The sequence below is a fragment of the Geospiza fortis genome, unplaced genomic scaffold, assembly GCF_000277835.1.
Source record: "Geospiza fortis unplaced genomic scaffold, GeoFor_1.0 scaffold246, whole genome shotgun sequence".
Classification (NCBI taxonomy): domain Eukaryota; kingdom Metazoa; phylum Chordata; class Aves; order Passeriformes; family Thraupidae; genus Geospiza; species Geospiza fortis.
Window position 1 is genome coordinate 237161 of NW_005054476.1, and position 27352 is coordinate 264512.

The window sequence follows — 27352 nt, forward strand, 5'->3', positions numbered from 1 at the left end:
TGTCTGAGGTGGGAGGCTTCAGAAAAGGGTTGAACTGGGCAGGAATTACCTCACCACTTATGTCTCTAATTGAGGATTTTTGTCAGTTATGTTAATTTGCTAAACTTATAAAACTGTATTCACCCCATGTGGGGATGTGGATTTTCCATATCTGCCCCTGGAGGCCTCCAATAAAGACCAGCCTTTATATTATCTCCTATACTAATATTGCCTTGAAAGTGTGGTTTTTTTCATTTCTAGGTTCTTTAAGGCATCACTGGCACCTGGGTGGAGGTCCTGTGAGGCACACCTGATACAGCTGTGGAGAGGAGCAATGTGTATAGTCCTAGGAGTTTTTATAAGTAGATGAATTAATGGTCTAGGCCTGCACTATGTTTATCTTCAAATGATTCTCCTGGTCTTTCTTCCCTTCTTTCTTCCCTCCTTGTTTTTCATCAGAGGCAGTAGCCAGGATACTCTTCCCTACAGTTTAAGGGATGTTGGAATAGCAGTGCTGGTGAAGTACAGAGCAGCTCATCTGTGTATTGGAAATAATTTAAGCCAAGCTGAAAAGTGTGATGACTGCATAATGGGATATAGTGTTTGGTTTGTTAAATACTAAACTAAACATTAAAAGCAGTCTCTTCTAAATTTTACTTTTTACATTTAGACTTCATATTCGCCTTTCATTCATTGCAGAAATGACTGAACTGGTTGTGAAGTAATGAGAAAAGATAACCTGAGGGAGCTAATATCAATCCTATCAATCCTTTCTCATGAAGCAGAGGCTTTAAAAGATAGAAGAGTAAAAAAGAAAGAATGGTGCATAAATTTTACTTTTAAGAAAACTTAAATTATTTAATAACTTCCTAGTTATTGAAATGGTCACCTTATTATGATTTGAGTGCAAAATAGTGATTTTATTATCCATTGGGAAGTGTCATTAGAAAAGAAAAAGTCTGAAGTTAAAACATTTCTACATACTCTTATTTCTGTGTGTTTAATTTCAGTTGGAGTTTTGTTATGAAATTCACTATGAGATCTTTTTTTAAATGGCCTTGTTATTCAATTTGTGATTTTTTTTGAGGTTTTCCTTTTTACTAGATTGATTGAACATTTGTTTCTTCAGGAAGCTTATTTACTAACTTTGATATAAAGTGAAGCCAAGATAAGAGAGAAAAGATACTTCTCTGTGCAACAGATCTTCTACATTATTTTTCAGAACGAGAAGCCTTTGTTAGGAATTCCGTAAATCCGGCTCGGCCGCTTTCACTTTCCACGATCCACAGGAGGAATGCGTATGGTGAGAACTTACTACATAGAGCTGTTATTCACCAAGACATAAACCTCGTACGTAGGATAATAAAAGCCGGTGGAAATGTAAATGCTCAGGATTATGCTGGTAAGTTGCAATTGTACTAAAATACTATTTTCAGTACAAATACCTGCCTATAACTAATAAAAGCATATATTATGAGTTTGTGCAGTGGACGAGACTGTAAATTTGTAACTGGTCAACTGATTATTAAATTTGTATTGGTTTAACTTAGTACTTGTTCATAGGAAAACATATAGATCTAGTTATAAAAGTATACAAGAAAAGAAAATTTTGAGGGAGAAGTTAAGCACTTGAAAAAGTTACAAAGTGATGCAATTAGGTTTACGTACATGCCATGATTCCATGCATGCTTATCACAAAACGGTCATTAAATACAGTTCACTAAATAATCACTTTCATAGGTCTTAAAGTTGGGCGGTATTTTTTGTCCATTCCAGGGGCCAACTTGAGATGTCAGTATATAATTTTTCCTGTTAAATTTTTCCAGGAACTTTGATTTCACCCTTTACATCTTGAGAGAAGTTGAGCACGGCTTTGAATTTTTAAAGTTGTGATTACTTGGTGTTTTCCATTTTTTCTTTGTCTTGGGCAGGGAAAAAATCTTGACAAAGCACAACCATCTGTTAATGTTTTGATTAAAGCAATTGGCCTTATCCAGTTTTGTGGGTGTTACTCTGTGTCAAAGACTTCACTATGCCTTAATTATTACATGGTTGTTTCAAATATACGACTCTTCCTAATCTGCATTTCTCTGTCTCATCCATTAGTCTCTGAAAAATTTCCATAACAAAGAAAAAAAAAGTTTCAGACAGCTGGATCTTCTGCTAGAAAATGTCATTCTTACAGTCTTTCCATATTGTGTTAGCAGCTAGGATTTCACAACTGTCCTGTGGGAAAGAAAAAAACCACATTCTGCTGTTATAGGCTATTGCATAATGCAGGTGTATAATGGACCAGAATTTAGATTGAAATTCTATGTCTTCTGGAATATATTGAGAGATAGATTGGGTCAGCAGCAAATCTCAGACTTCTACAGCAGAGACATTTGAGCTAACAGAGTGACTTGTAATATGTACTAACATGTGCTGGAGGCAGGAGTGTTGACAGCTGAGAAGTGCTGATAGTGTGGGTTCAGCTGCAGCCACAGTAGGCAAGTGTACTAAAGTGCAATGGTTCTAGATTTTGGGGTCACAACTGCTTGCTTTTTCTGCCTTTTCGTATTTTGCTAGGCCACCATCTTTTCATCCCCCAGATTGTGGCTGCTGGTTCTTTTGGTGCAAAAGGAGCAGAGCTGTACAAGATATCTTTTAGTTGTACTCCTTGAAGAGATAAGAGGTTGACCTGGCCCTGCTTCTTTTGCTTCTTTTATTTTCAGTGAGGCAGGTGTAATCAGAAAGACTTAACAGACTTGTGTCATTTTGGCACGCACTTTCATCTTGGTTTCTTTGGGTCATTGTTCTGAATATTATATTCTGCCTCTGTGTCTGTTCTCCTTCTTAAAGCTTCCCCCCAGTGATTATCCGTATCTTAGCCTAGTATTATTTACTTATTCCTATGCTATGGTACTCTGCTTCAGTACCTTACTGAGTTTTTCGCATCTTCTGTTATTTGTTTTGTTTGGGGTTTTTTTTTTCTCCTTTTTATTTCCTGGACATCAGCATGTATGATATGGCCAGCATATTAAAGATACTGTCTTGTACTCTGAGTCTTGACTCACAGTGTCCTGTGGGATCTGAGAAGCAGTTACACTAAAACTTGTGTTTCTTCTTGATTTGGAGCATGCACAGTGTCCTTGCAGACTCATGTTGCTAATCTCTAGTGATTATTAATTGAATGTGTGGCAATTTCAGTTTTTCCAGGTCTTATTACTAGATCAGGTAGAGTATACCTTTTATTGAGAGTGAAATTAGTACATTCCCCTAAATGCAATTTTTTATTATCTCTTTAATAGATTACATAACAAACCTGGTTACTAGGAATATACAATATTCAGGGTTGGGTTGTATGTGAAAGAGCCTTGAGAGTTTCTCTCTAGTGAAATTAAGATAATTTTGCTTAATGGGACTGAAACAATCTTACTAAGCTTTATTAATACACATATTTAGTATGTGAATTAGGCCCTAACAAACTTCTAATAATGGAAAATTGTTGCAGATCAAGACTATCCATCAAAGTGATCTTCTGGAGGGCCTGTTAGTTTCAGAGCTGGAAATTAGGAAGTGGGAAATCCTCTCTGTGTTTCCCTTATGTCTCTCACGCTGCATGTTTAAGGACCTGATGCATAGTTATGCTAAATCCAGTTCAAAGACTTGCATTCCATATTTTTCCTGAACAGCTCCTTCATAGAGTAGAATTCATGTGATATCTTGGGTTTTTTCTGTATACCTGGGCATGAATACACAATTTTACTAGGGATTTTTCATTTATTTGGACACTCAAACAATTCTTGGATGGCCTTACAAACATTTTTGTTTGGTAGTAAATACTTAATGTCTTTATTTTGTCACTTGTTTCTTACTTACCCTCTTCAGCATAGCCATGTAAATAAAAGAGTGCAGTGAAAAATTGCCTTGTCCTTAAAATAGCATATATGTTTTATCCAGGAGAAGTTACTAAAATATGGGATTAATAATTTCTGTTCTCTCCTTTCATAACAGAACTATCAAATCTAAACCTAATGTTGTTACCACAGCATCTACTTCCTCAGCAGGTGCCAATTTTGCCAAAAGCATGAGATCTCCCAACCCTTGTGACGTTCTCATAAATATTTCTTCATACATCTTACGCATCAGTTTTTACCATTTCAGTATACTCTGTGAAGTCTTCATCAGAGAGAACCTAAAACTGACATAAATTTCTAGAATTTTTTTCAACCGAATGTGATATACATGTTTTTTTTGTAGGCTTGACTGCGCTACATATAGCAGGTGTGGAAGGCTTTTATGGGATAGCAAATCTGCTTTTGAAAGCAGGAGCTGATGTTAATGCTACACAAAAGGACCAAATAACACCCTTGCAAGATGCAGTTAAGGAAGGCCATTATGAGGTATATCTGAATTGAACACAAAGTGTGATTTAGGAAGAGAAGTTATTGTTTTTGAGTCCAGAAGGTCACAGGTTTTTTTACAGGGCTGGTCCTTTTAGATTATAGGTAAATTCAGGAGCTTGCAAGTCATCTCTGCCTGGTTTCTATTCAAACTGCTCCATGCTTAACAAGATTTGTCCAAAAGGAGAATTTTTTTCTAACTGTTTCATAGAATGGTTGTACTACTGAGGAGTGGATTGCTACTGCTTAATACTACTTTATTCACTGATTTTGTAGTCTCCCTGCAGAGTAACTTCTGATTTGAGCAGTCTTCTGGATTATTCATGACATTTTTTTCATGATTTAGGATAGGAGTCATGGATAGATGGCAGGTCATAACAGTCATGCACACCCACATGTTAACACAGAACATGGAGGATTATGAAGACAGCCTTGTATTTTGTAGGGTCTTAAACTGAACACTAACTGAATGGTCAGTTTGATTTAATGGTAAAATTTCTTGCCAAATGCAATGTTTTCATAAGCTTGTGTCTGAATTGCAGATTCTCTTTCAGTCTGGTAGTGGTCACCTCCACCTGACTGTACATGTTCCTAGGGTAGCCCAAATTTGTGTAGGAGTTCTGTGTGTCCCTTTTATCTGCTGGCAGTTTTTTTCTATAGACCTGCTATATGCTGCCTAATTCTTCCTGATTTCCAGATTTTAGAAGGTTTTTTGGGGAGTGGCTAATAAGTTTTGTTCCTGAACATTGGTTTTTTTCACAACTGAGATGAGACTTACTTTGTTTCTCCTGGAAAAGTCTCTCTGGAGCAAAGGGGAAAGGTGGACTTCTGGTTAATAATTTTTTCTGAGACTTGAGGGCCCCAAGAATAAATTGTAGCTTGTGCATCACAGACTGTTCCAGGTTCATGAAATATTTCTGAGTTTTGTGACTATAACGTTAAGATACTCATGGTTGTGGATGAAGGGCTCTGCATCTCTGCAGGTAATACTTACGGGTCAGCAACTTGAGTGATACTGGAAGAACACTGATCTCAACTGCATCACTTGAGGCACACCAAGATCATTCAGCCCAGAGCTGAGTTAAAGTTATGCAAGCAGTATATCCAGAAATAATGGTACTACATGGTGGTGCTCTGTTTACTCACTAGCAGTAAAATTGTCTTATTGTAGTGGTCTGTCATGTTTTATTTTGTTGTTTTTTGACTAGCAACAAAATAGTGATAGTGATTTAGTAATATGACTTTCAGTAACATGGTATTTGTAACTGTGTTTTTCAAAGCTACCTTTTCTGTGTGAATTTATTATTGTGGATTGGAAACACAACTTTTGACTACTTTATAATTTTCTGTACTTGCAAAATGCAAAATCAATTTATTTCAGAAAAAATGGAAAGCATAGAAAAGATTTTCTAGTGGTCACGTTAAAGGGGAGAGCACCCATGTGGTGATGCTCTCAATGATCCTGTTATGGAAGAAGAGTTCTCAGTGCTACTGGTTGAAAAGGTGTAAAGACTTGGGATAACTTGTGAAACCAAAAAGGGCTTTTGCTGCCAGCTGAACCCTTTTATTTTCCTCTCTGGTTAGGAGAATGTATGAGTTAGGAAAACTTCATTAACAATTTTCTCATTAGCAATCTGGTTAGAAGTAATGAGGGGCTTGAACAGAGAGGTGAGGGATGTGGGTCAAATTCAGTCTGAAATGATAACTGATGCTGAAGAAATAAATATGGAGGTACAAGTAAAATCGAAATAAGATTGCAGTTACCCATAGAAATGAAATAATCAGCCTGTAAATTTCCCATGTCTTAAAAAAATATTTTGCAAAGGTTGATGGAAGATTTTGCTAGTGGTAATTTCTTGAGTAACAATAGATTCAGGCTTTATATTTGTACAAAAATCATAATGTTGTTAGCAAGACCATCTCAGTGTGTTTCATTTGAGCAGATATTGCACATCAGAAATAGCTGATAGTCAAATAGTCAAAACTTCCCTTGCAGTCACAGGAGTCACAATAGACACATCTAGAGCGCAGTTTATTTTGTCCTAAAGTGGATACCATAGATGGATAAGCTGACTCAAACCCTAAAATCACCTGTTATTTTCTGCCAATTAAGAGCTGTGGGAGGATGAATCCTTCCCTGTATTTTGAGAGACCTTGTTTTAGTGGTGTCAGGTACAATGGAGCAATTGTAAAAATAACTGGAACAATTCATAAAAATAATAGAACTATAGGATAATGATGCATATAGGGCAATGCTTGGTGTGTATGAACTAAAATAAAGAGAGATTTGATTTTAGTTGCTCGTGTCATCAAGTATGAGAGAGAGAAGCCTGTATAAGGATTCTGAAAAATACTATCAGAAAAGGAAATTATCTGAAAAACTTATTTTTCTAGGTGGCAAACTTACTACTTTGGTATGGAGCTGATCCCTTATTAAAAAATCAGATGGGAAAGTGTGCATTAGAAGAAGCTTCTGACCCATCTATGATGAAACTTCTTGAAAGTTATGTGGCAAAATCCAGAAGATACTCAGTAGCAGGTAGGAAAGAATTACTCTGACATAGCATCACTGCTAAATGGAGAAATTTAGAACATCTGTTGGATTATATTTCCTTAATTACTGCTAGTACCTCAATGGCCTTCATTGTCTGATGCCTTGGATTAACAGTGAGCACTCCCTACCCTCCACAGTTGCTGTACATTGACAAAGTGTAAGTGTCGAGCTCTTTCTTGGGCTGGAGTTACCTTTAAAATTGAAATGAGTATGTGGAACACAATAGTTATCTATCTAAATGGAAGATACAGCATTGCTTGACTTGCTGATGGATGAGATATGGTTTAGAGATAGAGATAAAATTATGTTTTAAAATGGCATGAAGTCTGAATTTTGAAGGATCCATAAGAGAAAAAATGGGAAACTACTATTAGATCTAGAACTTAGGGGTTGCCAAGCCTTAATTACTGATAGGGCTGGGCACAGGAAAATATTACTGTAGGTAACAGCTAGTGAGGTTGTAAGGAAAAAGCTGGATTAGAGCTAGTGATTGGCTAAGGAGGGAGTTGGGTCTTGTACAGTCTTGGGAACTTGTGAAATTGTGAAGAAATTTTGGAGGAGGCTGTTTGATCAGAAGCAGGTACAAGGTAAACCTTGATTACAGCTAGGATTAAGACCATGGACACCCATGGGATTGTGTGGGCTGTAATATGTGTAAGTCAAAAGGAGTCCAAATCCCTCAGACTTATCCATTACTGCTTTTCCACATGGATGGCAATAAGGCTTTAACATGTAGTCCAGGGATAATCAAGAGACTTCAGACAGGCAATTTTTTCCTCTCTCCTTTCAGTTGTGAGCAGGGACATTGGAAGCAGACAAACCCCGTCTGTTAATGCATGACTCTGTAGCTAATGTCATTGCCACAATTCTGGGTTTTTCAGTAAAGGGACAGTCTGGATATCCCCAGGCCTTCTGGTGTCAGATGGCATTCGCCTTTCTCAGAGAAGGAGGAAGGTCTTTGCTCATAAGTTAGCAGGGCTCATTGATAGAGCTCAAAACTAGACTTGAAGAGAGACTGAGATAATATCAGGCTTCCCCCTGAGAAGCTATCAGGTGACATGAAGATTAGATAGATGGGGTGCTAGTGAGGGCTCTCAGCCATCTGCTCTGAGATTCTTTGGGTCTCCTGAAGCACATTTGAAGTCTTACAGAGAGGAGCCAGGGGTTATGCTAAGTTTCAAAAAGAATTGCTCAGGACACTAACCATCAAGAAAACTTGAAACGTGATTTGAGCAAGATGCTATTTGCAACAAATATTAGACTCCAAACTTTGATAAGTATTTTATATCTTGATATGTTTTAGATTCCAATAAAACCCTTATGGGCTTGATAATTTTTCTTGAAAGCTAAATATTGTAAGTAATGTTACGTGCAATGCTGTAGACATAAGACAGTGTATATGTAAATTATGATCTCTTTAGTTCTGGTTTCTTTCTGTCTTTCATTTTCATTTCAGGTGGAGATGATTCAAAGAACATGTTAAATACTCAGTGTGTAGAAGATACAAACCAGCACCAGGTATATCTTTACAAAGAAATCTGATTTGATCATAAATTGTTAGGAGTTTGCTGACAGTCTTTGAGAAACTAAAGCAGATGACTGTTTCTGAAGTATGTTTCAATTCCAGCACACAATGTACTAGATATGTCCAGCAGGGACTGAGTGACATGCAATGCTAGGTTCATCCTTACTAGTACTTGGGGTAAGGTACAGCCTCATGATGATGCAAAACAGAGGCAGGTGTCTCATGGATGGTGGTTCTTGCTGTTTTTTCAAGTGCTACAGAGCTAATTACAGGAAGTGTGGTACATCAGTGCCTGTTTGTACTTGCAGAAACCTTACTGAAACTGCCATTTTTTGCCTGGCTTGTAGCAGTAGGATAAGTACGTCTTGCCTCGGTGTAGAGTAAATTGTGCTGGGTTTTGAGAGAAGAGAGTTGGGAATACACTGTCTTGCATAGGAGTTGCACAGTTATGCTGTGAGATCTCAGCAGGATGAGGGAACTGGTGCTTCATTTGAAGACAAGACTGTGATCAGTGATTTGGGTCGATGTTTGCATATAGTGCAACAGCTTTTAGCATTAAGAGCTGCATTTTCTCTCTCTGTTTTTTTCCTTTCAACAATGATAACAGATAATATCTGAAATGTAGGATGTAGTGTGCATAGATACGTCTTTTGCAGCTTTTGAAGTTTTATGGTGATGATAACTGTCCTTGTTACTCACAGTTGTACAGTCTGTGCATCCTTTGAAATGTTACAGTGTAACAGCATCCATGGTGTATAGTCTTACATTATGCTTTAAAACATTAAATGATTGATAAAGATGGTGCTGTAGACGTTTGATTATGTAAACCTATTACTACAGATTTGTAACTGATAATTTCAGTAGTTGTGTCAGATGTTGCAGTGTGTGTTCTGGTTCTCTGTCCAGTATAAAGTAATCAGAAGGATAATGCGAGATAGTCACTGACCTTTGGACCAGATGGGTTTTGTGATTACCATGAGTTAATTCTGTGAGGTTTTGATGTTTTATTTACCCTTCTTTATAATTTCCTGGGATGATTGCAGACAGCCTTGTCAGAAATATGAAACTAGAGCTCTGGTTTATGGCCACAAAAGCAAGGCAGTTTTAGAAGCAGATCATTAATTCAAACTCATGCAATTTTCAAAAATAAATACGAGTTTAAAGCATTTCAGTAATATTTATTGTTTTATTTTGCCCATGAAGTTTTATGTTATTATACACGTTTCTTAGTTCCTCAAATTCTTGGTACTTCAAAAAAGCAGCACAGAGGAAATCAGTTAATTTCATAGCATCACAGTTTTCTTTTAGTATATAATAAAGCAATTCATCAGAAAATGAAGTTAGTGATATGACCTGTTTTGGAGATAGAATCAAATGCAAGTGTACCTCAACATGATAATACTGGAGCATCAAAGGAAATTTTGCTAAACATGAACAAAGCAGAAAAACAAATTCGGTGGAAAACACAGTAATAAAGCTCTTAGGAACTTTTCTCTGAAGGCAGAAAATTTAAAAAATAGGACAACAAGATAAAAAAAGGGTATTCTTATCGCAGAGGCTACAACAAAGAGTAAGACTATTCAGAAATACTATCTCATGTCATATGGACCTCAAGTATAGTTCCCTGTACAATCCAAGGAGCTTTAAACAAAGCATATTTTCCTCATGACGGACCTAATGAAATGGGGCAGACTATTCTGTGTCTGTTCATAATTGTTGCCTCCCGCTTAATGTTGTAGAGAAAGTGAGCTGTCAGGTGGTATTGAAACAGGAATGTAATTCAGCAATGGTACAGTGAAAATTCATTTGCAGAGTAAAAGGGCAGCACTGGTGGAAACTCAGCAACTTCTTTGTAAAAGGGAGGAGATCACTGATTTGTGTTATCTCACATCCATTGTTTCTGGAGACAAAGTGTGTGCACAACATTCTCAGACTTTTGTGGAAAATCCTAGCTCTACAGAGACAGGGCAACTGAGAGAAGTTTTAAAAGATTTAATTCCATTATCAATCTCATAGAAGGGTGAGACAAGAGATGTAAGACTCTACGCCATTCTGTTAGAAACGAACTTGTTTCCTGGTTACAATACCTTGTAAATGCTTTTCACCATATTGGCTTTTGCCGTACAATGCTGCTAAATACTTCTAACGCCAATCACCTGTTATTTTACCTCACATGTTCTTGCTACAATGCATCTTTCACAGTTCTAATTCTCCAAAATATCTCGTCTTTTTGCAAGGCCATCGTTTGAAACTTGTTTCTAGTTCAATCTCTCTCAACAATGTCATCTCTATTTCATGGCCTTTCTAAGTCAGCACACCTTATCTCAGAGTTTGCATACAGGTGTACAAGACTGTGTGAGCTTTCAGTCCGATTTTGAGAATCCTTTACAAATCCATTTCTCAAAACTCTCTAAGAGCACTTGATTCTCAGTCAATACTGATTTGCTTTGACTTCCTCTCACAATGTATCTGTTTTAAAGTTACAGCAGGATGTGACAGGGATCAACACAGTCTCATGCAGAGTAACAGTGGTAATTTGAGTGACAGGAGTCTAAATACAGATATGAGAACACCTTCAGAATAATTTTTTGTAAAACTTGACAAATCAAGTATAATCTGATGTTAATGGAAATAAAACTAATGGATCAGCCCTGAGTTTAAAACTCTCTTTGCCTTTGTTTTGATAGATTTCCTTACAGACAAAGGAGTCAGAACCAGCATGTGCAAATCCTCAGGAGACAAGCCAAAAAGCAAAGGCAGCCTCATATTCCAGTAGCACCAATAAGAAGCTTTCATCTAATCAATCACAATTGAGTCAAGCATCAAAACAGAAAGCATCTAAGAAGTCAGGTGAAAAGTTAATACTTTATAAACCAGTGGAGTTTTTTTTCCAAATGTAAGCAAGGAAGGCTTTTTGAAATGTATGAGGGAAAGTGTGACAAGAAATACTTATCATGTTGAGCAAATACTCTAGTAAATAGCTAAATTGTTCCAGAAATATCTGCGCTCCATTTTACAGAATGCACATTTTGTTTATGTTACGTTCATCAGTCTTTCAGCATTGTCATTGATGGGATGCAGGATCATAAGTGAGAACTTTAGCTTATCTTTATTTAAGTATGTTACATAAACAGCAGTTTAAAATAACATTTGATTGGTCTTTAGTTAACTGTTTTACGTGTCACAGATGAAAGAACAGGCCTCTTCATATATTTGGCACACAAAGATCAACTTATATTTTATAGAGTATGATAACATACAGAATATGGCCTCATCAGGCACAAATCTGCATAGACTCTGATTGTACTGGTACCTATGGGTTAGCTATAGTATGGATAGAAACCTACTTCCATGAGAATAAGGATCTAGCATCCTCTGGTAGGTCTGTTTTCTTCTGCCTGCACATGCAGTTTTTTGTTTAGCATTTTCATACCATGTCTAAGATTTGCATTTATCTTGTAGCCTTATGATCACATTAGAGCCCTGCTCCAGCTCGTCTTAACCTCTAAATATTTTCACTTACAGATTTTTTGATAAAGCTGGCACACGTTGTGTGCTTTGGTTCTTTCTAGAATGAGAGAACCATGGTACTCAAGACTTACTAAAACCAGAACCTGTAGTTCTGATAGGATCCCTTCTGTCTTAAAACCTTTTTTGCCTTCTGTTTGTGCCATTATGATTTTAGAAAGATTTGTTTCAAATATGGGTCTTATATTTTGGTCTTCTCTGGGACAGCATGTTCCAGGCTACTTTTTTCCTCATAAGAGATTCTTCAGGTAATATTTTATTTGATAAATTTAATTATTCTCTTCATACCAGGAGAGTGTTGCCATTTCAGAGGTGGTGTAAGAAAGTATAGCCCTTGATACAGTTGAAGGCCATAATAAATTTGGAGTCCAGGACAATGGCATTCAGATTGCTGTAGAAATAAAGTGAAAAATGGGATGTTTTCTTAGTTGTGGGGTTTTCAGATTTTTTGCTCTCTTACACTTTTTGTCATGAACTGGCCTTTTTTTCCCATCTGATTGCTTCTATGTCCCACTGGTCTTCCTTATATTATTCTATTATTGAATAAAAATATTTTCTTCACAATTGACACAGTGTCACTTTCATCTACAGTCAGTCACATACTAGGCTTCCAACATTTCCATTCTGCTTATACAGAAGGAAGGTACAAACAGCTTGCTTCTTTTCTTATAGTTCAACCTGTGGAAATAATTGCTCATAGACCCATGTGGAGGTATTGAAGGACAATGTCCTTGAAGTTGCTGAGGTATGTCAGCCTAATCCAACCTGATTGCTAGTTACAGTAATCTCTTCATTTTATCTTTGTACTGTGCTGATTGGACTTTGTATTTGCCAAGATCTGGATCTTTCCTTCTCGTGACCCGCCTGGCAATGCATCCCGCAGAGAACCAGCATTTTGCAATTCACAAACCAATGTCCCATCATGCTTTTGCAAATGTTTCCTAACAGCCGTGAAGCAAACTGTTGTGCATGACAATTTAACTGGAAAACTTTGCAATTATTTCTGTTCACTTGCAGCCAATATTGCTAAGGTTCATTAGCTTAATGGGCTGTTGTGTGCCCTTTTTTTTCCTCAATGTCTGTAAAAAATCCCTAGGACATTCCCCTATGAATCAAAAGGGAAAAAAAGGAAGAATCAGAAAGTGGATGATTGCTTTGGGAGTTCAGAAGCTTTTAGACAAAAGACATTATCTTATGGTAAAGTAGGTCTTAGATTGGATGAGTATTTTAATAATGTGATGGCCTTTGTGTGCTCTAGAATCTCAAGTTTTCACTTAAAAAAGGAGCTCTTGGGTTTTTCTTGTTGCCAATAGAGTGTAGGCCAAGCAGTGTCAGTGCAAAAAGTGTTGCCTGAATGCTTTCTCAGGGGTTTGAACAGCCTACAGTGAGCTCATTTAAAACCACGATGGGTATATCCTCACTGTATGTCTGTCTCTACTATCACTTCAGTCTGTCTTTCTTGTTCTTCCAAATAGTCTTGTATGACAAGCTCCATAGTTTACTTTGAATGAAACATTGGAAAAGCCAGTTTTCTAGAAGGCGGGAGGTGCCTGAAGAAAGGCAGGTGTCAGGTACAGAAGATGTTTGATACTAATGGATAATGCTGACTGGAAATACTTTAGAAAAGAGCTTGTTTGATGATATGAGGAAGATGCAGCAACTAATTGTTCATAGGTATAAAAGGAGAAAAAAACCATGGATAAGAGGTGCAGAATGCTCACTGAAAACCTTAAGCTTCTGTGTTCTTTGAATAAATTACATATTTTCAAGAAATCGGAGAAAAAATACGGTAAACTCTTAAAAAATATCTGGGTAGTATGATAAAAGGAACAGGAGTTTGAAAAAATTTAGCACGGGTGATAGAGCTTTGAAAGATTTATATGTCCTGTCTCTTTAGTACCAGTTTGAAGAGGAGGTTGTCCTTACTCGATATATATAATAAGTACTTTTTCTGTTGTACGTCTTAGAATTTGGTAGATTGTTACCTGAAGCTTCAGAATTAGAACCTCTCTGATGACCACATGATGTCATTAAAGTGAATGTTGTTTGCTTTGTGAACCAATAAGGAATAAATCAAGTTTATTTGCAATTATGGGTCCAGTTGTGCACAGGTTTAAATGATAGATTTGTCTATGCCTCTAAACATTACTCAAAGACTGTAATCTTGTAATCTACTTCCTAAGAAGCAGATTACATCTACTATTAAATCTAAGAAGTTTTTCACATAGCTGTAAAAAAACCTTTCGTGTGTGTATATATATGTATAATGTATATCTATATGTATAATTTATACATATAAATAAATAAATAAATAAATACATACATACATACATATATATATATATAAAAATCACACACCTGTATTTTCCCTGATACAGAATTAGCAACTGATAAGGAGTGGTGCAATAAAAAGTCTCCACTTTTATAGTTTTTTACATATCTTTACGTGTGTAGTTTATATATTTAGCAGCCTGGTAACTTGAAAGCTGTCCATGGAGAAACCTAACATATTCTCTACCTCTATACAGTATAAAATTTCAGCCTTGTTACCTTTCTTGTGTCTTCCTAATTTGTTGTACCCTTTCTGAATCATCTAGGTTTTAACTGGAAATTCTTAAGTATAGGATCTGCTTGTCATTTGACCTGTTGTACAGGACCTACCACAGTACCTTTTAACTTTTTGTTATAGTGGGTTAATGTTATTGAATAATTAAAGCAAGAGTATTTACATTTGCAGTAATTCAAGCGAATGATGAAGTTTAATTTTCTGTTTATACTTAAGCATTCTTTGTGAAAAAAGTTCTAATGAACATCCAATATCTGTTTAGAATCTACCGGAGAAGCAGCTGTAATTGTACCTGGTACCTGTAAGACAGGAGCTGGGAGAAAGATGAAAATTAGGAGAAATGGAAAAGGGGAAACTCAGCTGCATATTGCTGCTAAGAGAGGAGATGTGTCTTTGGTGAAGACTCTAATATCATCTGGAATTTCTGTCAATGAACAGGACTATGCAGGTTTAAAAATTACTCTCTTATGAGCTTGTTTTATACTAAATTTTACATAATCTGTAGTATAGACATGTATATATTGTTTGCATAATTTTAATAAAATTACAGATTCTTGGCTTAAAATTTTGAGGAGGAAAGGAAGTCATTAAGCAAGTGCAAGCACACTGAATGCATACATAACTTTCGTGTCAGTATGGAGGTAATGCCAACTGTTTCTCAGAAGGGTCTTTTTACTCTGCTGAAGAGCATGTTTTCAGAAATATGTACAGAAGTGAACTTTAAGTTTGGTGGAGTGTATGTGCATCAGTGTATGCGTGTGTGAAGCACATTCAGACAGGTCTTATTTCTTTAAGAAATAAGGAAAAAAACCAGAGTACAAGATTATGTTTTCCTTTTTCCTACCTAAATATATAGCATGTTTCTGTTTTCATAGTCTCATAATGGATACTATTCTATGCTATCAAGTCTGGCAGACTTGATATTATAAAATGCTACTGATATTAGAAATCAGATTATTAATACTGTGCTCCTGAGTTTTTAGAGTTTTTCTACTCCAATTTTGTTTCTTCTATTCTTTTTCTACTGCAGTAGAAAAGAAAGCAGTGTTTTTCTGCTTAGTATTGGATGAGTTTTTCTTTGAAGTAAACTGAATGCACACAAAATCATTTACCTTGGCTTTTCCTGATGATTATTTGTGTAAGATTTATCTTAAATGCAGCAAAATGTAGAGTTACTAAGTAGTGACCTTTGTGGATCTTTCCAGATCAGATACATACAGTGTTATCTTGCTTTTATTAGGTTGGACAGCAATTCATGAAGCCTCTAATGGAGGATTTACTGATGTGATCTTAGAATTACTGAAAGCAGGTGCTGATGTTAACAGCAGAAGTCTCTGTGGTGTTTTACCAATACACGATGCTGTTTTGGGCAATTATTTGGAGGTATATTTTTCTTTTACATAAGATTTCCTAACACAGATTTCCAGCAGAGGGTCAGCAAAGCAAAATCAACATTTCATTAAAGTTACAAACATAATTTTAGTGTAGGTTTGCATTTAGGAAATAAACCAGTATTCTTTAAAGTGATAAAAATCAGAGAAAAATACTCTTCAGTTGCAGCAGTTGAAATTGTACAGTTGGTTGACTTCTTTAATACAACAGAAAAATTATAAAAATTCAGAAACTCCCTGTGGTTCTTTGTCAGGCTTGGGCTTTTTAAAAACAGTATTAAAGTTGAACATTCTTTATTGATAGCTCAGTGCTGCCGCAGATGGGAGTGATGCACTTCTCACTTAAGAGAGAACAAATGATATGCTTTAGTGATATAAAACAGTGAGTTAACAAAGTTCACTGATAAATGGGACAGTTGTTTAACACAATTCTATTGTTTACTGCATAGAGAGCAGGGTCCCAACTGTAAGGAGGGACCCTTCTGTTGAGTCATGATGTTCAGAAAGGACCCCCTTGCTTTCTAAACTCCTTCTCAGATGGCTAGATCCAGACTTCATTCCAGACTCAGTCAGCAGTTTATGTCTAGAGGACTGTATGTTCACAATCAATCCTTTCTATCACTTAGCTAAGATTTCAAAGTTTAGCATCAATTACGGAGAATCTGTTGTGACAAGAATTTTTGTGCCTCAAGGAGTAATGCTGAGATGTGTCCCTACTCAAAGGGAGATCCTGGTGTGCAGCCCATTACTGTGTGAGAAAGCTCAAGGGGCCCTGGGCTGGGCACTATTTATGCAGTAAGGTGATTGACTCACAGTCATATTTCCATACCAATAAGATGCCTGGGTCACTTGACAGTGCCCTTTTTCCCCCCCAAAGTGTGGAGTAGGCTGGATGCATCTATTACCACTGCCCCTGGTGGTTGTGGCTTGAGCAGGGGAGGAGAATAGCATGTAGCCATAACGGCCTCTGTCATTGATGGGACCTCTTTTCACTAGCTTAACTTGCCCAAAGCCCTGTCCTACCAAACTTCAAACATTTCTTGAGATGAGTAATCACACCTTCTGTAGGCAATGTGTTTCAGTGTCTCACTACCTTAATTGTAAAAAAAAATATTTTTATAAAGAAAAGATTCTGGTCTTGTTGTTTAAAAATAAACAATTTTTTATGAAGTGGTTCCTTCCAACCCAAACCATTCTGTGGTTCTGTAAAACAGACTGTTTTGGTTAGAATGAACCTGCAGTGATCATCTAGTCCAGCTGCCTGATCCCTTTGGAGCCAACCAGAAGTTAAATAATATTAATATTGTCCAAATGTTCCTTAAACATTGACAGCCTTGGGACATTGACCACCTCTCAGGCAAACTCCTCTAGCACAGCTTAGACTCATTCCCACTCATCTGTTGCTGGATCCCAGGGGGAGAAGATGGGTATCTCCCTCCGTACTTCCATGCTCAGGAAGCTGCAGACAGCAGTGAGGTCACTGAGTCTCCTTTTGTCCAAACTGGACAAGCCCAAAGTCCTTAGCGGCTCACCACAGAACACATCTCTTGGCACTTTCACCAGCTTTGTTGCCCTCTGGACACATTCAAGGACCTTCACATTCTTCTTGACTTGTGCTGCCCAGCCCTGCACAGAAATAAATAAAATGTTCTTTTGACAGAGTGAGTTCTGGGGAACTGAAGTGTAAAAGTGACGCCAAATTGGCTCAAACATACTTCTTCTATTTCTGTCAGGACAATTCACGTTTCATCACATTTATCTTCTTCTGTGAGCAAGGGTAAAACAAAGGGGATGATTTTACAGGCTTGGAGCCAAACTATCAGTAGGATTCTTGCACAGGTATAAGTGTATTATTCAGTATTTTGGGGGTAAACCAACAAGAGAACATTCTGAACTTTGAGTCAGAATTCTTGTTCTGATGCATTTTCCTACTTAACTGCACTCTTAAGTGTAAGAAATAAGAAGAAATGCTAAAGCTGAGAAGTCATACATATGAAAATTCTTTTACCATCCAAGGTTTGACCTCATCAGTACTTTCATATGATTTGAATTTAGGGGGTAGATGATTCCACTGATGCCACTAATCTGATTTCCACATTCTGCCATTAAGCAAACTTCATGTTTTTTGGAATTAGGAAAAAAAAATTATCAGTGCATGAAACCTAAACCAATTTTAAAGGAAGAAATGCACTTCTATTCTGTACTTTGGTCTTAATGCAGTTGACCAGCTCCTCTTAATTTAGATACATGGTGTTTTGTAATTGTTCTATATTACCATAAAATCATAAAAATTAGTACTATAAAAATTACGTGTTTTGTGAAAATTTGTGAGTTATTTGTGTATTTTAATGGAAAAATGTAAGAAATGTAAGATAGAAATCTGTGTTGACAATAGCCAAGTATTTGGGATTTTTAAATTTGGATTGCCAGTATAATGATTGTAGAGTATTTTATTTACTTATATACTCTCTAGAGTATCTAGAGAACCTGTATTATTTGTGATGTATGTTAGATATAAAACATGTAGTTGTATAGTAAGTCCACAACAAGAATTACCACTGTTCAAATAACAAAAATGCATAATAGGCAGCCAGGATTCTGCTGCAGCATGGAGCAAATCCCAATGAGAGGGATGGTTCAGGAGAAAGTGCTTTGAATCAAGCTTGTGATGAAGAAATGAAAGAACTGTTGAAGTCGTATGGTGCTACAGACTCTGTACTTCCTGTTCAAACTGTTGAAGTTGCTGGTATGTAATATAAATCACAGGATTACCCTGTAGTCTTAAGGAAAAACTATACATTCAATAGTTTGACACAAGTATTTTTAATTCCATTAACTATTGAATGCTTTTTATTTTTTTATTTACAGAAAATAGCATGTGAGTGGGTTTTGTTTTTTTCTGAGAGAATGAGAAAAAGAACATGTTTGGATATTCAGATTTTTGTTATTATCTGTATTTAAAAAGAGAAAGAAAGAAAAGAACATATTTGGAAGAAGAACATATTTGGACACTCAGATTTTTGTAAAAAGAACATATTTGGATACTCACTTTTTTGTAATTATCTGTATTTCCCTTCACAGGAAGGGAAATTACTAGTTTTGAAAGTGGTGGCTTTCATTTCTGTATGCTGCCTAAATTTGGTCTCTTTTGCATATACAAGATATTTTTGATTAGTTGACCTGCCATTGCATCTTTTTAACCTATATTATTATGGTACTCCTGAAAATTAATTTTAAATTTTATTTATTTTTTCTTAATCATGGAGAGGAAAAATCAAAACATCATTGTAATGACTGCTATAAAAATGATGATGCAGCTTTGGAGACACAACATGAGAAATATAGTGTGGTAAGTATAGATTACAGTTTTGTTAAACTGCTCTGTGGTGTACAACTGCATAGTGACATTTGATGACTGAAAAATATATAAATATAATTTAAATAAATAATCCATTGAAATGTGTGTAAAACCAGCAGCATGCAGAGAGTTATAGAAGATAAGTTGTGATTTACATAGATGAGTATGTTTATAATCACCTCTCTCTGTTCATAATTCCTGTGCATTTAAATTTATTGTGGAAACAGTAGTCAATACTGACACAGATTTCTTATTGCTTATAAAAATAGGAAAAAAGGTTGTGAGATCTGAAGCTTTTAATTGCATTTCCAGAATGGTTCTTTTTGAAACAGTAATGAATTGCCATCATGATGATGAAGATATTTAGATACTGTTTATCTTACCACAGAACAACAAGGAGGATTTTTGCACAAATTGTTAGCTTTTCCTGGTGTCTGTAACCTATGCCTGCATTGTCTAGATGATGCTGTCATGGTGAAATTCACTGTCCAATCTTTGCTGTGCACTCAGAGGTTTCTGGAAGACTCTTGAGCATGGACTAGTTTGAATGCCACAGCAAACTCAGGCTGTGACAGCCCCTTGCAGAGCATGTTCTTGTCACTGTTTACCTCTGTCCTACCAGTGCCCCACTGCCTTTACACAGTAATCCCCAACCTGGAATTACTTGAGTCTGCAATACCTAAACTGCAGGCCAGGTGTCATGGCCTGTTTTGTATGGTGTACTTGGTTCTACTTCTTATGGTAATTTCTGTGTTTGTTAACATGAGTCTGTTGCTGCCATAAAGGATACAGAAAAGAAGCAGGAAGAACTGTTGCTGTTTGAGTTGAGAACTTCAAAAGATGCAGGTAGACATAAATGGAAGTGTTTCACCTATTTTTAGTGGGTAAATATCTTTGGCAATATAACTGTTTTTAAAACATTATTGCACATAATATATTTGAATCTCTTCTGGAAAATACAGCTTCAGAGAATAAGACTTTAATAACACTTCTCAGGAGTGGGCACTTCCCAAAGTACTTTCTGTTACACAGGAATGAGTATTATGACAGAAAAGGAAGGCATGTCGCTTGAAGGCATGTGTCTCAAGTCAACCTAATTATATAAAAAGGGATTATTAGATAAGAATGCATACTTCTGGCAGCATTATTCAATTATCAGCACATGAGCCCCTGCACGACCAAGAACAGCTATGTCTGTAGGTAAAGTAGCAGATGCAGCATTTTTATTCTGACGTGGCTAGACTTCCAGGAGCCTAAAGTAATTTATGAGAGGAAAAAAGAGAATTCTTTACAGCAGACAGTGTGAATGATGGGCAGTTTCAGAGATGCTGATGCCCAGAGGTGTAATTTGTCTTAGGCTATCAAATCTCAGTTCAGATTAATCTCAAGAATTTACTAAGTGACAGTGACTTAGGTGATCGTGTTGCTGCTGCTGTGTATCTGTTAAGTCTGTTGTATCCATGCCATGATGCTTCAAGAGGCATAGCTTCCTGGCAGAATGCCTTTGACCAAGGTCTCTCTCCCCAGCTGCCCTCACCCATCTAGGCAGGGCTGTTTAATTGGAGCATCTCATACTCATGAAACAGTTTTGCCTTCTGACAGAAAGAAAGGGTTTGTTTTTAAATTTACATTCCTAAATACAGGTTAAACCTTTCAAATGGTATTTACAAATAAATTTATCCCTTTAAAAATAAATGTGAAATATGGAATTACATGGATTGCTTCCAACTCAGATTTATGGGGTATAGTTAATTAAAATAGGTGTTTTCTTGAAAAATATTTGGCAGATAGGTAGATGATACAACAGACAGACACCTGTGCACAGACATCAGTGCAATTTCATGAATGAGCAAAAAGAACTATCAGACTACTCCTTTTCAGGAGTAATCAGACTTCTCTTGTTCAGGAGTATGAGAGAAATTAACATGGTGATCTGTTACCGATACTGACAAAAGCATTAGTAATGTAGCACCTCTTAAACTAAGTCATAGTCATTACTATTGATGAGGCACAAGATTGAACTAAGACAAAAGAAAGTAGGCTAAAATCTCATGCAGTGAAATCTACTATATTTCCATGCAGTGAAATCTACTATAAATAACAGATACAAAATTTGTATTAAACTGCCTTAATAAGAGCAATATTTACATATTACTAAGTAGGCAAATACTGGTAGGTATTGTGAAAAATGTTTGGGGAAACATTTTACAAATTCCAATTTAATATTGTAATTTCTCATTTTTTCCTGATTATGTAAAGCTTGTATTGACTTTCAAAGTTTCAGGAATTAGGTTACAATTTTAGCAAGTTATCCCAGTGGTATCCACTGGTTGTGACTTCTAACCCTCATTTATATGTCTACAAGATAGGGTGTATAAAGAAGAATTTATAATTGCTCTTCTTTATAATTTAACTTTATAATATGAGTTGGAAACTGTGTAAAACTGGGACAGATATGCTTTTACCTTTGTATGCAACTTGAAGCAGTCTAGGTTCATTAAGCTATTTCGTAATACTTCAAATGAAACGTTTAGGCACCTTGTTAAAATTGTGTAACTTCTGCAGGTAGCCTCAGTATAATTGCCATGTTATGTAGCTACTTGCAACACAAAGAGCTTGAAAATTTTCAGGGCTTATCATCCATAGGGCAATTTAATTAATTCCTTTTTCTCTTAATAATTTCCTAAACAAGGTACTTGCACTTCAGAATTTTCTAGTACTTCTGCTAATTTTTTATAGTTAAACTTGTATTTAATTATTTCTGTAAGAATTTCATTAAAAGTGCTCCAATTGTTAGGAGCTACCAGCATGCATTACAGTATAAGATACTGCTCTAGCAGTGTCTTTATACTTTGGCTGTGCATTTGCTACACTGAAAATGCTATTAATGAAATGATTTCCTACTTCTTATCACTATCATAATTTTGATTATTTCAAAATATTGAACAGATGTGTATATCCAAAGGCTGTCTCAGATACAAGACACTTTGAATGAAGTACTTGCAAACCAGAAAACAGAGAGGGATACCCTTGCTAAAAAATACAGGTAAGTAGAATACAAGGATTGTATTCATAGAAAGCTATTCTTTGCAGTAGTAGTGATAGAAGTTGTTAGGAACATATAGTGGTGTAAAAGTACATCTATGTGGTTTTCATTCAGATTTTTTGGAAGCATGATCAGTATTGTCTTCAGTTACCTCAGTTACATGAAAGAAGAACTTCAGGTTTTAGCTAATGCATAATAATCAGTTGCTGTACTCACAGTGAGCATTGAAATTAGGTAGTGAATGATACAGAATGTGTGGAAAAACACAGAATCACAGAATATGCTGAGTTGGAAGTGACTTAGAACAATCATCGAGTCTAGTTCCTAGCCTGCACAGCAGTATCCCACCATGTGCCTGAGAGCAATGTCCACACACTTCTGTTAGGCTTGATGCTGTGACCACTGCCCTGGAGAGCCTATTCCACTGCCCAGCTACTCCCTGTGTGATGCACCTTTCCCTCATGGTGCTCCTTTGGACACTCTCTAGCCTTACATGAGGCTATTGCGGCGCCCAGAGTTGCCCCCAGCACTCAAGGCTGCCCCAGTGCAGAGCACAGCAGGACAATCCCCTCCCTTGCCTGGCTGATGCCTCCAGGACATGGGTGGCCCTCCTGGCTGCCAGGGCACTGCTGACCATGTTCAGCTTGCCATCAACCAGGACCCACTGGTCCCTTTTCATGTTGCTGCTTCCCAGCATCTCATTTCCCATTCTGTCCATACATCCAGGCTTGCCCCATCCCAGGTGCAGAATTCATCACTTTGCTTATTGAACTTCACATGGTTGGTGATTGCCTAGTCCTCTCATCTGTTGAAGTCCCTCTGCAGGGCCCTCCATGCTCTCGAGGGAGTCAACAGCTCCACCCAGTTTTGTATTGTTAGCATACTTGCCTAGTATCCCTTCCAGTTCTGCATCCAACTTATTAGTGAAGATGAAGATGTGAAGATGTTTAAGATCACAGAACCCTGTGACAGGACACCAGCCTGATGTCATCCCATTCACTAGAAGCCTTTGAGCCTGACCTGTGAGTCAGTTGCTCACCCATTGTGTGATGTGTTTATCTGGACATTTTGTCCAGAAGGATCCTGTGAGAGATGGTACCAAAAGTTTTACTGAAATCCAAGAAGATTACATCATTTGGCTTCCCTTGATCAGCTAGGTGGATTACCTTGTTTTAAAAGGAAATCAGGTTTCATAAGCAGGATTTTCTCCTCATGGAACCATGATACCTAAGCAGGAATTAGGAAATGGGGGTATTGAGCAATTATATTTATTTTGCAGTATCATGGAAGAAAGTAATAGCAACTCAAGACACTGTTTGGAGTGTCCCTGACTCTGATTTGTTTCTTCAGCACTCCTAGGTTAGGAGTGTTCAGCCAATGGCCAACAAGAGCCATTTAAAGAAATGGCTTGAAGCATGCTTGCAGACATTCAATTTTTGTGAGAACAGTTAAAATGTCACCTAAAATTGCTCATCTTAGTGTGAGCACGGACTGTGTGAATTAGGAGCTTCATGATGCTAGCTCTCACAAGGCCCCTTTTACTTCCTTCTGAGAAGTACCGAAGGTTGGTCATATGGTGAGTGCTCACCTAACAATGTAGCATCCTATTCAACAGATGCTTCTAGGCCAGCTGATGAAGATGTTTCCATTCTTGCTTTTGTGGGCAGGATTTGGTTGGTCGTGTAAAAGCAGCAGCATAAAACTTTCAGGTAGTCCCATGGCAAAATATAAAGGCTGGTTGAACAAAGAGACTGAAATATTTCTGTCACAAGCCATTTTGCCAGCTATAAAATGTAAGATATACATATTACACAGATAACTGTTTTTAAAAAGGATTTTATGAGGAGTTGGAGCTCCAAATCATCCTTGTGGGCAAAATAGTGACTGAGTTAAGAAACAAGGACAGTAAAATTAATAGCCACACAAACTTACCTGTTTTCTAGTATTGAGATTGAGTCTATGTTCCAGAGTGAAGTGATAAATATTTCTGGATATTGCAGATATCCTGCAGCTAATATAACAGCCATCCATCAATAGTAATGAGCTGTATTCCAAATCACATTGTATTTGCTTTTTATTATTTTTATATTAAACATCTTATTTTTAATTAATTGGCTTATAACTTTTGTCACACAAGCCATAGAAGATCAGGAGGCATCATCACATTTTCCAGCTTCCAGTTGTTTAGTTAGTTGGCCCAGAGAGAGATACTACTTACATTGTTCCTTTTCTGTACTTAGATATAGGTGCTAGCGTCTTCTGTACTAAGGTACTAAGGTATATCTTTTACCTGAGAAAAATTAACAAAAAAGAAGTATTATATTTGTTAGTGGCTGTAAGTTACTTTGTCATTTTAGTCGCAGTATCTTTGCCTCTTCAGTTGCATCTTCTTTTGTACTTGTATAGCAATAAAGCAATAAAACTTCCCAGAGCAAAAACTGTTAAAAAAGTGTGTGGAAGCCTCACTAACCTGTGTAAAAGCCCACAGTTGCCATGGATTACTCAATGATTGACTGTATGCTAATATGTTGATGGTACATGTATTCCAAGCACATGAGATACCAAGCAGTATCACAGTACAGACAACAATACTGTCAAGGTGTTTTTTTTCTGTCCTTGTTCTGAGAAATCTAGTCTTAGTGTACCTTTGTCCTGATCCCCTCAACAGTCTCTTTTGAGACTGGTATGGTGTTACCTGCCATGGCATCTTTGCAGTACGTGGCCTTAAAAGCAAGCCATACTGTAGTTCCATTTCCCACAACTTGGGTTACTTCTCTATCTTCCCAAAATGGTGCTAGTATCATAGTGATGCCACTTGTCTCATTAAGGGGAATTAGGAGAAAATAGAGTTATGCTGAGTTGATGGCTCTTGTACCAAAGAAAGTGGAGTAAATAAAGGGGTAAATTCCCTTCCAGCAGAAAGGAGGTAAAGTCCCTCGGGGAAGGGGTCTCACAGGAAGGAGGCTCAGTCTGGGAGCAGGGTCTGATGAAGGTACAGCATTCCCAGATTACGCAGGCAACATCCTAAACTGTTCTGTCCTCTTTACTTAAAGGTCATGTGGAATTATTACATTGGTAGCTTTATGAAATCTTTTTGTTGTGTACACCATAAAAAAATCCTTATAGTATCATCCTTCAGGAGGTCATCCTGAACTCATTTTAAAAGGCTCCAAAGTAGACTTTTGAGACATGGGATTCAATGTGCTACTATGATTTGTGGTAATAACGGAGCAGTTGGTGATATAGTACAGGCATAGTTTTGATTCTTTGAATTAAAGGTGGTATAGAAGTATAAATTCGGTGAATTAAGGATGGTATAGGCAAGGCTATTTCCGAAGTTGATGATTAACATTCTAATTCTATGAGATTCCCACCTGCATCTTAATTCTGTATCCTACTTTGGGATTCTGCACTTCATTGTTCATAAACCTGGGATTTGAACATTAAACTTCATACATGATAAAAATATTGTTCAAATTTTAAATGGGAGATTTTAAATGTTGAAACGTATTCTTGTTCTTTGTTATGTCTATTAACTGTTTTAATTTTGTATTTACAGTAACTCCAATGTCTTTATTTTTTATTTTTTATAGGGCTTCAGTGGAATCATTTAAAAAAGGTGCACTAAGGAAACAATTAGTTAACCTTGCTTCTAGTCAAAAGAGCCTGTTGACTGTTGTCCAAAACCAGGAAAAATTAGTACAGAAATTAAAAAATTACAGAAAAACAAAGAAGGTGTTCAATTCATCATCAGAGAAGCAAATCTCAAACTTAGTTACTTTTCATGGAAGTGATACAAGCCAAAGTTTAACTGCTAATGAAATAATGTGTCCTAATACAGTAACATTTAGTATGGGCCTTGGTGCCAGCAAGCCTAATGGAAACAGAGTAGAAGCACATGTCTCTTTAGGAAATAGATTTCCAGCTCAGGAATGCATTCAGCATCCACACATCTGCTTGGATGAAACAGGAGCAAATAAAGAAGCAATTACAAGCAAGGAGGCTTCTGATCATGCTTTGGCATCTGGAAACAGAGTAAGAGAATATGCCTTTGACAACATGTCAAAGCTGACAAATGCTGCAGAAGTGATGACATTGCCTTCAGAACCTACTATTTCCACTGCTAAAACAAAGTGTTCCCAGCCAAAAGACATTGATTGTGTGGCAATTGTAGGACAAAGAAACAGGTCTTTAAATTGCACTTCAATGACCAACACATTAAATACTGTAGAATCCCAAAGCACTGTTGTCAGTAAGAATGTCTATCAGACAACCAGTCACTGCAAGCAGATTCTTTCACATGAGGATCTGCACAGATATGTGAATAAGAAAGAAGCTTTCCAGCAGCAACGGCAGCCGCAGCAAGAAATTTTAGTAGCATCTACAAAGAGCTTCTGTAATACTTTGCAGCAAATGGTCTTTCAGAGTAGTGAGAATTCATTTAATGCCAACCTGATGCTTACTAATATTTCCTCAAATACAGACCCTCCAGCAAATATCAGTGAGAAATCTTCACAGAGTTATGGTAATCAGGAATGGGAAGAAAACCAAGTGAGATATGGATTGAGGAGTAAGAAAAAGAATCAGTTAATAGATCTACTTGAATTGGGAAGAATAAAGCCCGGAGAAAATGTTTTAGAATTCAAACTGCAGGTAATTGTTGAGAAATTATAATAGTAATAATATTAATATTAGTGGATAATAAAAATGCTCCCCACACTAAATCGGGAAACAGCAGTTCTCATGGTTTCATCTGCATCTTCAGCACTTACTAGTGAGTATTTTTATTCATTGGTTATAGATAACTGTTCATGAGTTTAAAAGGAAAATTATATGGATGAAGTCTTCTGTCAGCCCATGATTTTAAGACCCAGAATATTGAATAAGTAAAATTTGTGTTTAACTTTGCATTACCAGTTTGCTAATATTTCTTGTTGCTAGAACCAGAGTGGAATCTTTGGCTGATCTACATTGATTTTCATGAAAATCTACATGATTTTCATACTGGAAGGAGCAGGAA

General features: G+C 36.8%; 1 protein-coding gene across 1 annotated transcript in view; it reads left to right on the forward strand.

Annotated features, from left to right (window-relative positions):
- Window positions 1-27352, forward strand: part of ANKRD31 (ankyrin repeat domain 31) — a 63672-nt gene that overhangs the window by 18760 nt on the left and 17560 nt on the right. The window contains exons 10-21 of the mRNA XM_031063006.1: window positions 1202-1381; window positions 4222-4364; window positions 6759-6903; window positions 8375-8436; window positions 11143-11293; window positions 14800-14985; window positions 15748-15920; window positions 18515-18674; window positions 19195-19277; window positions 20054-20132; window positions 22236-22332; window positions 25926-26985. Coding sequence (XP_030918866.1) covers window positions 1202-1381; window positions 4222-4364; window positions 6759-6903; window positions 8375-8436; window positions 11143-11293; window positions 14800-14985; window positions 15748-15920; window positions 18515-18674; window positions 19195-19277; window positions 20054-20132; window positions 22236-22332; window positions 25926-26985 — 2519 coding nt within the window. The remainder of the gene's footprint in view (window positions 1-1201; window positions 1382-4221; window positions 4365-6758; window positions 6904-8374; window positions 8437-11142; window positions 11294-14799; window positions 14986-15747; window positions 15921-18514; window positions 18675-19194; window positions 19278-20053; window positions 20133-22235; window positions 22333-25925; window positions 26986-27352) is intronic.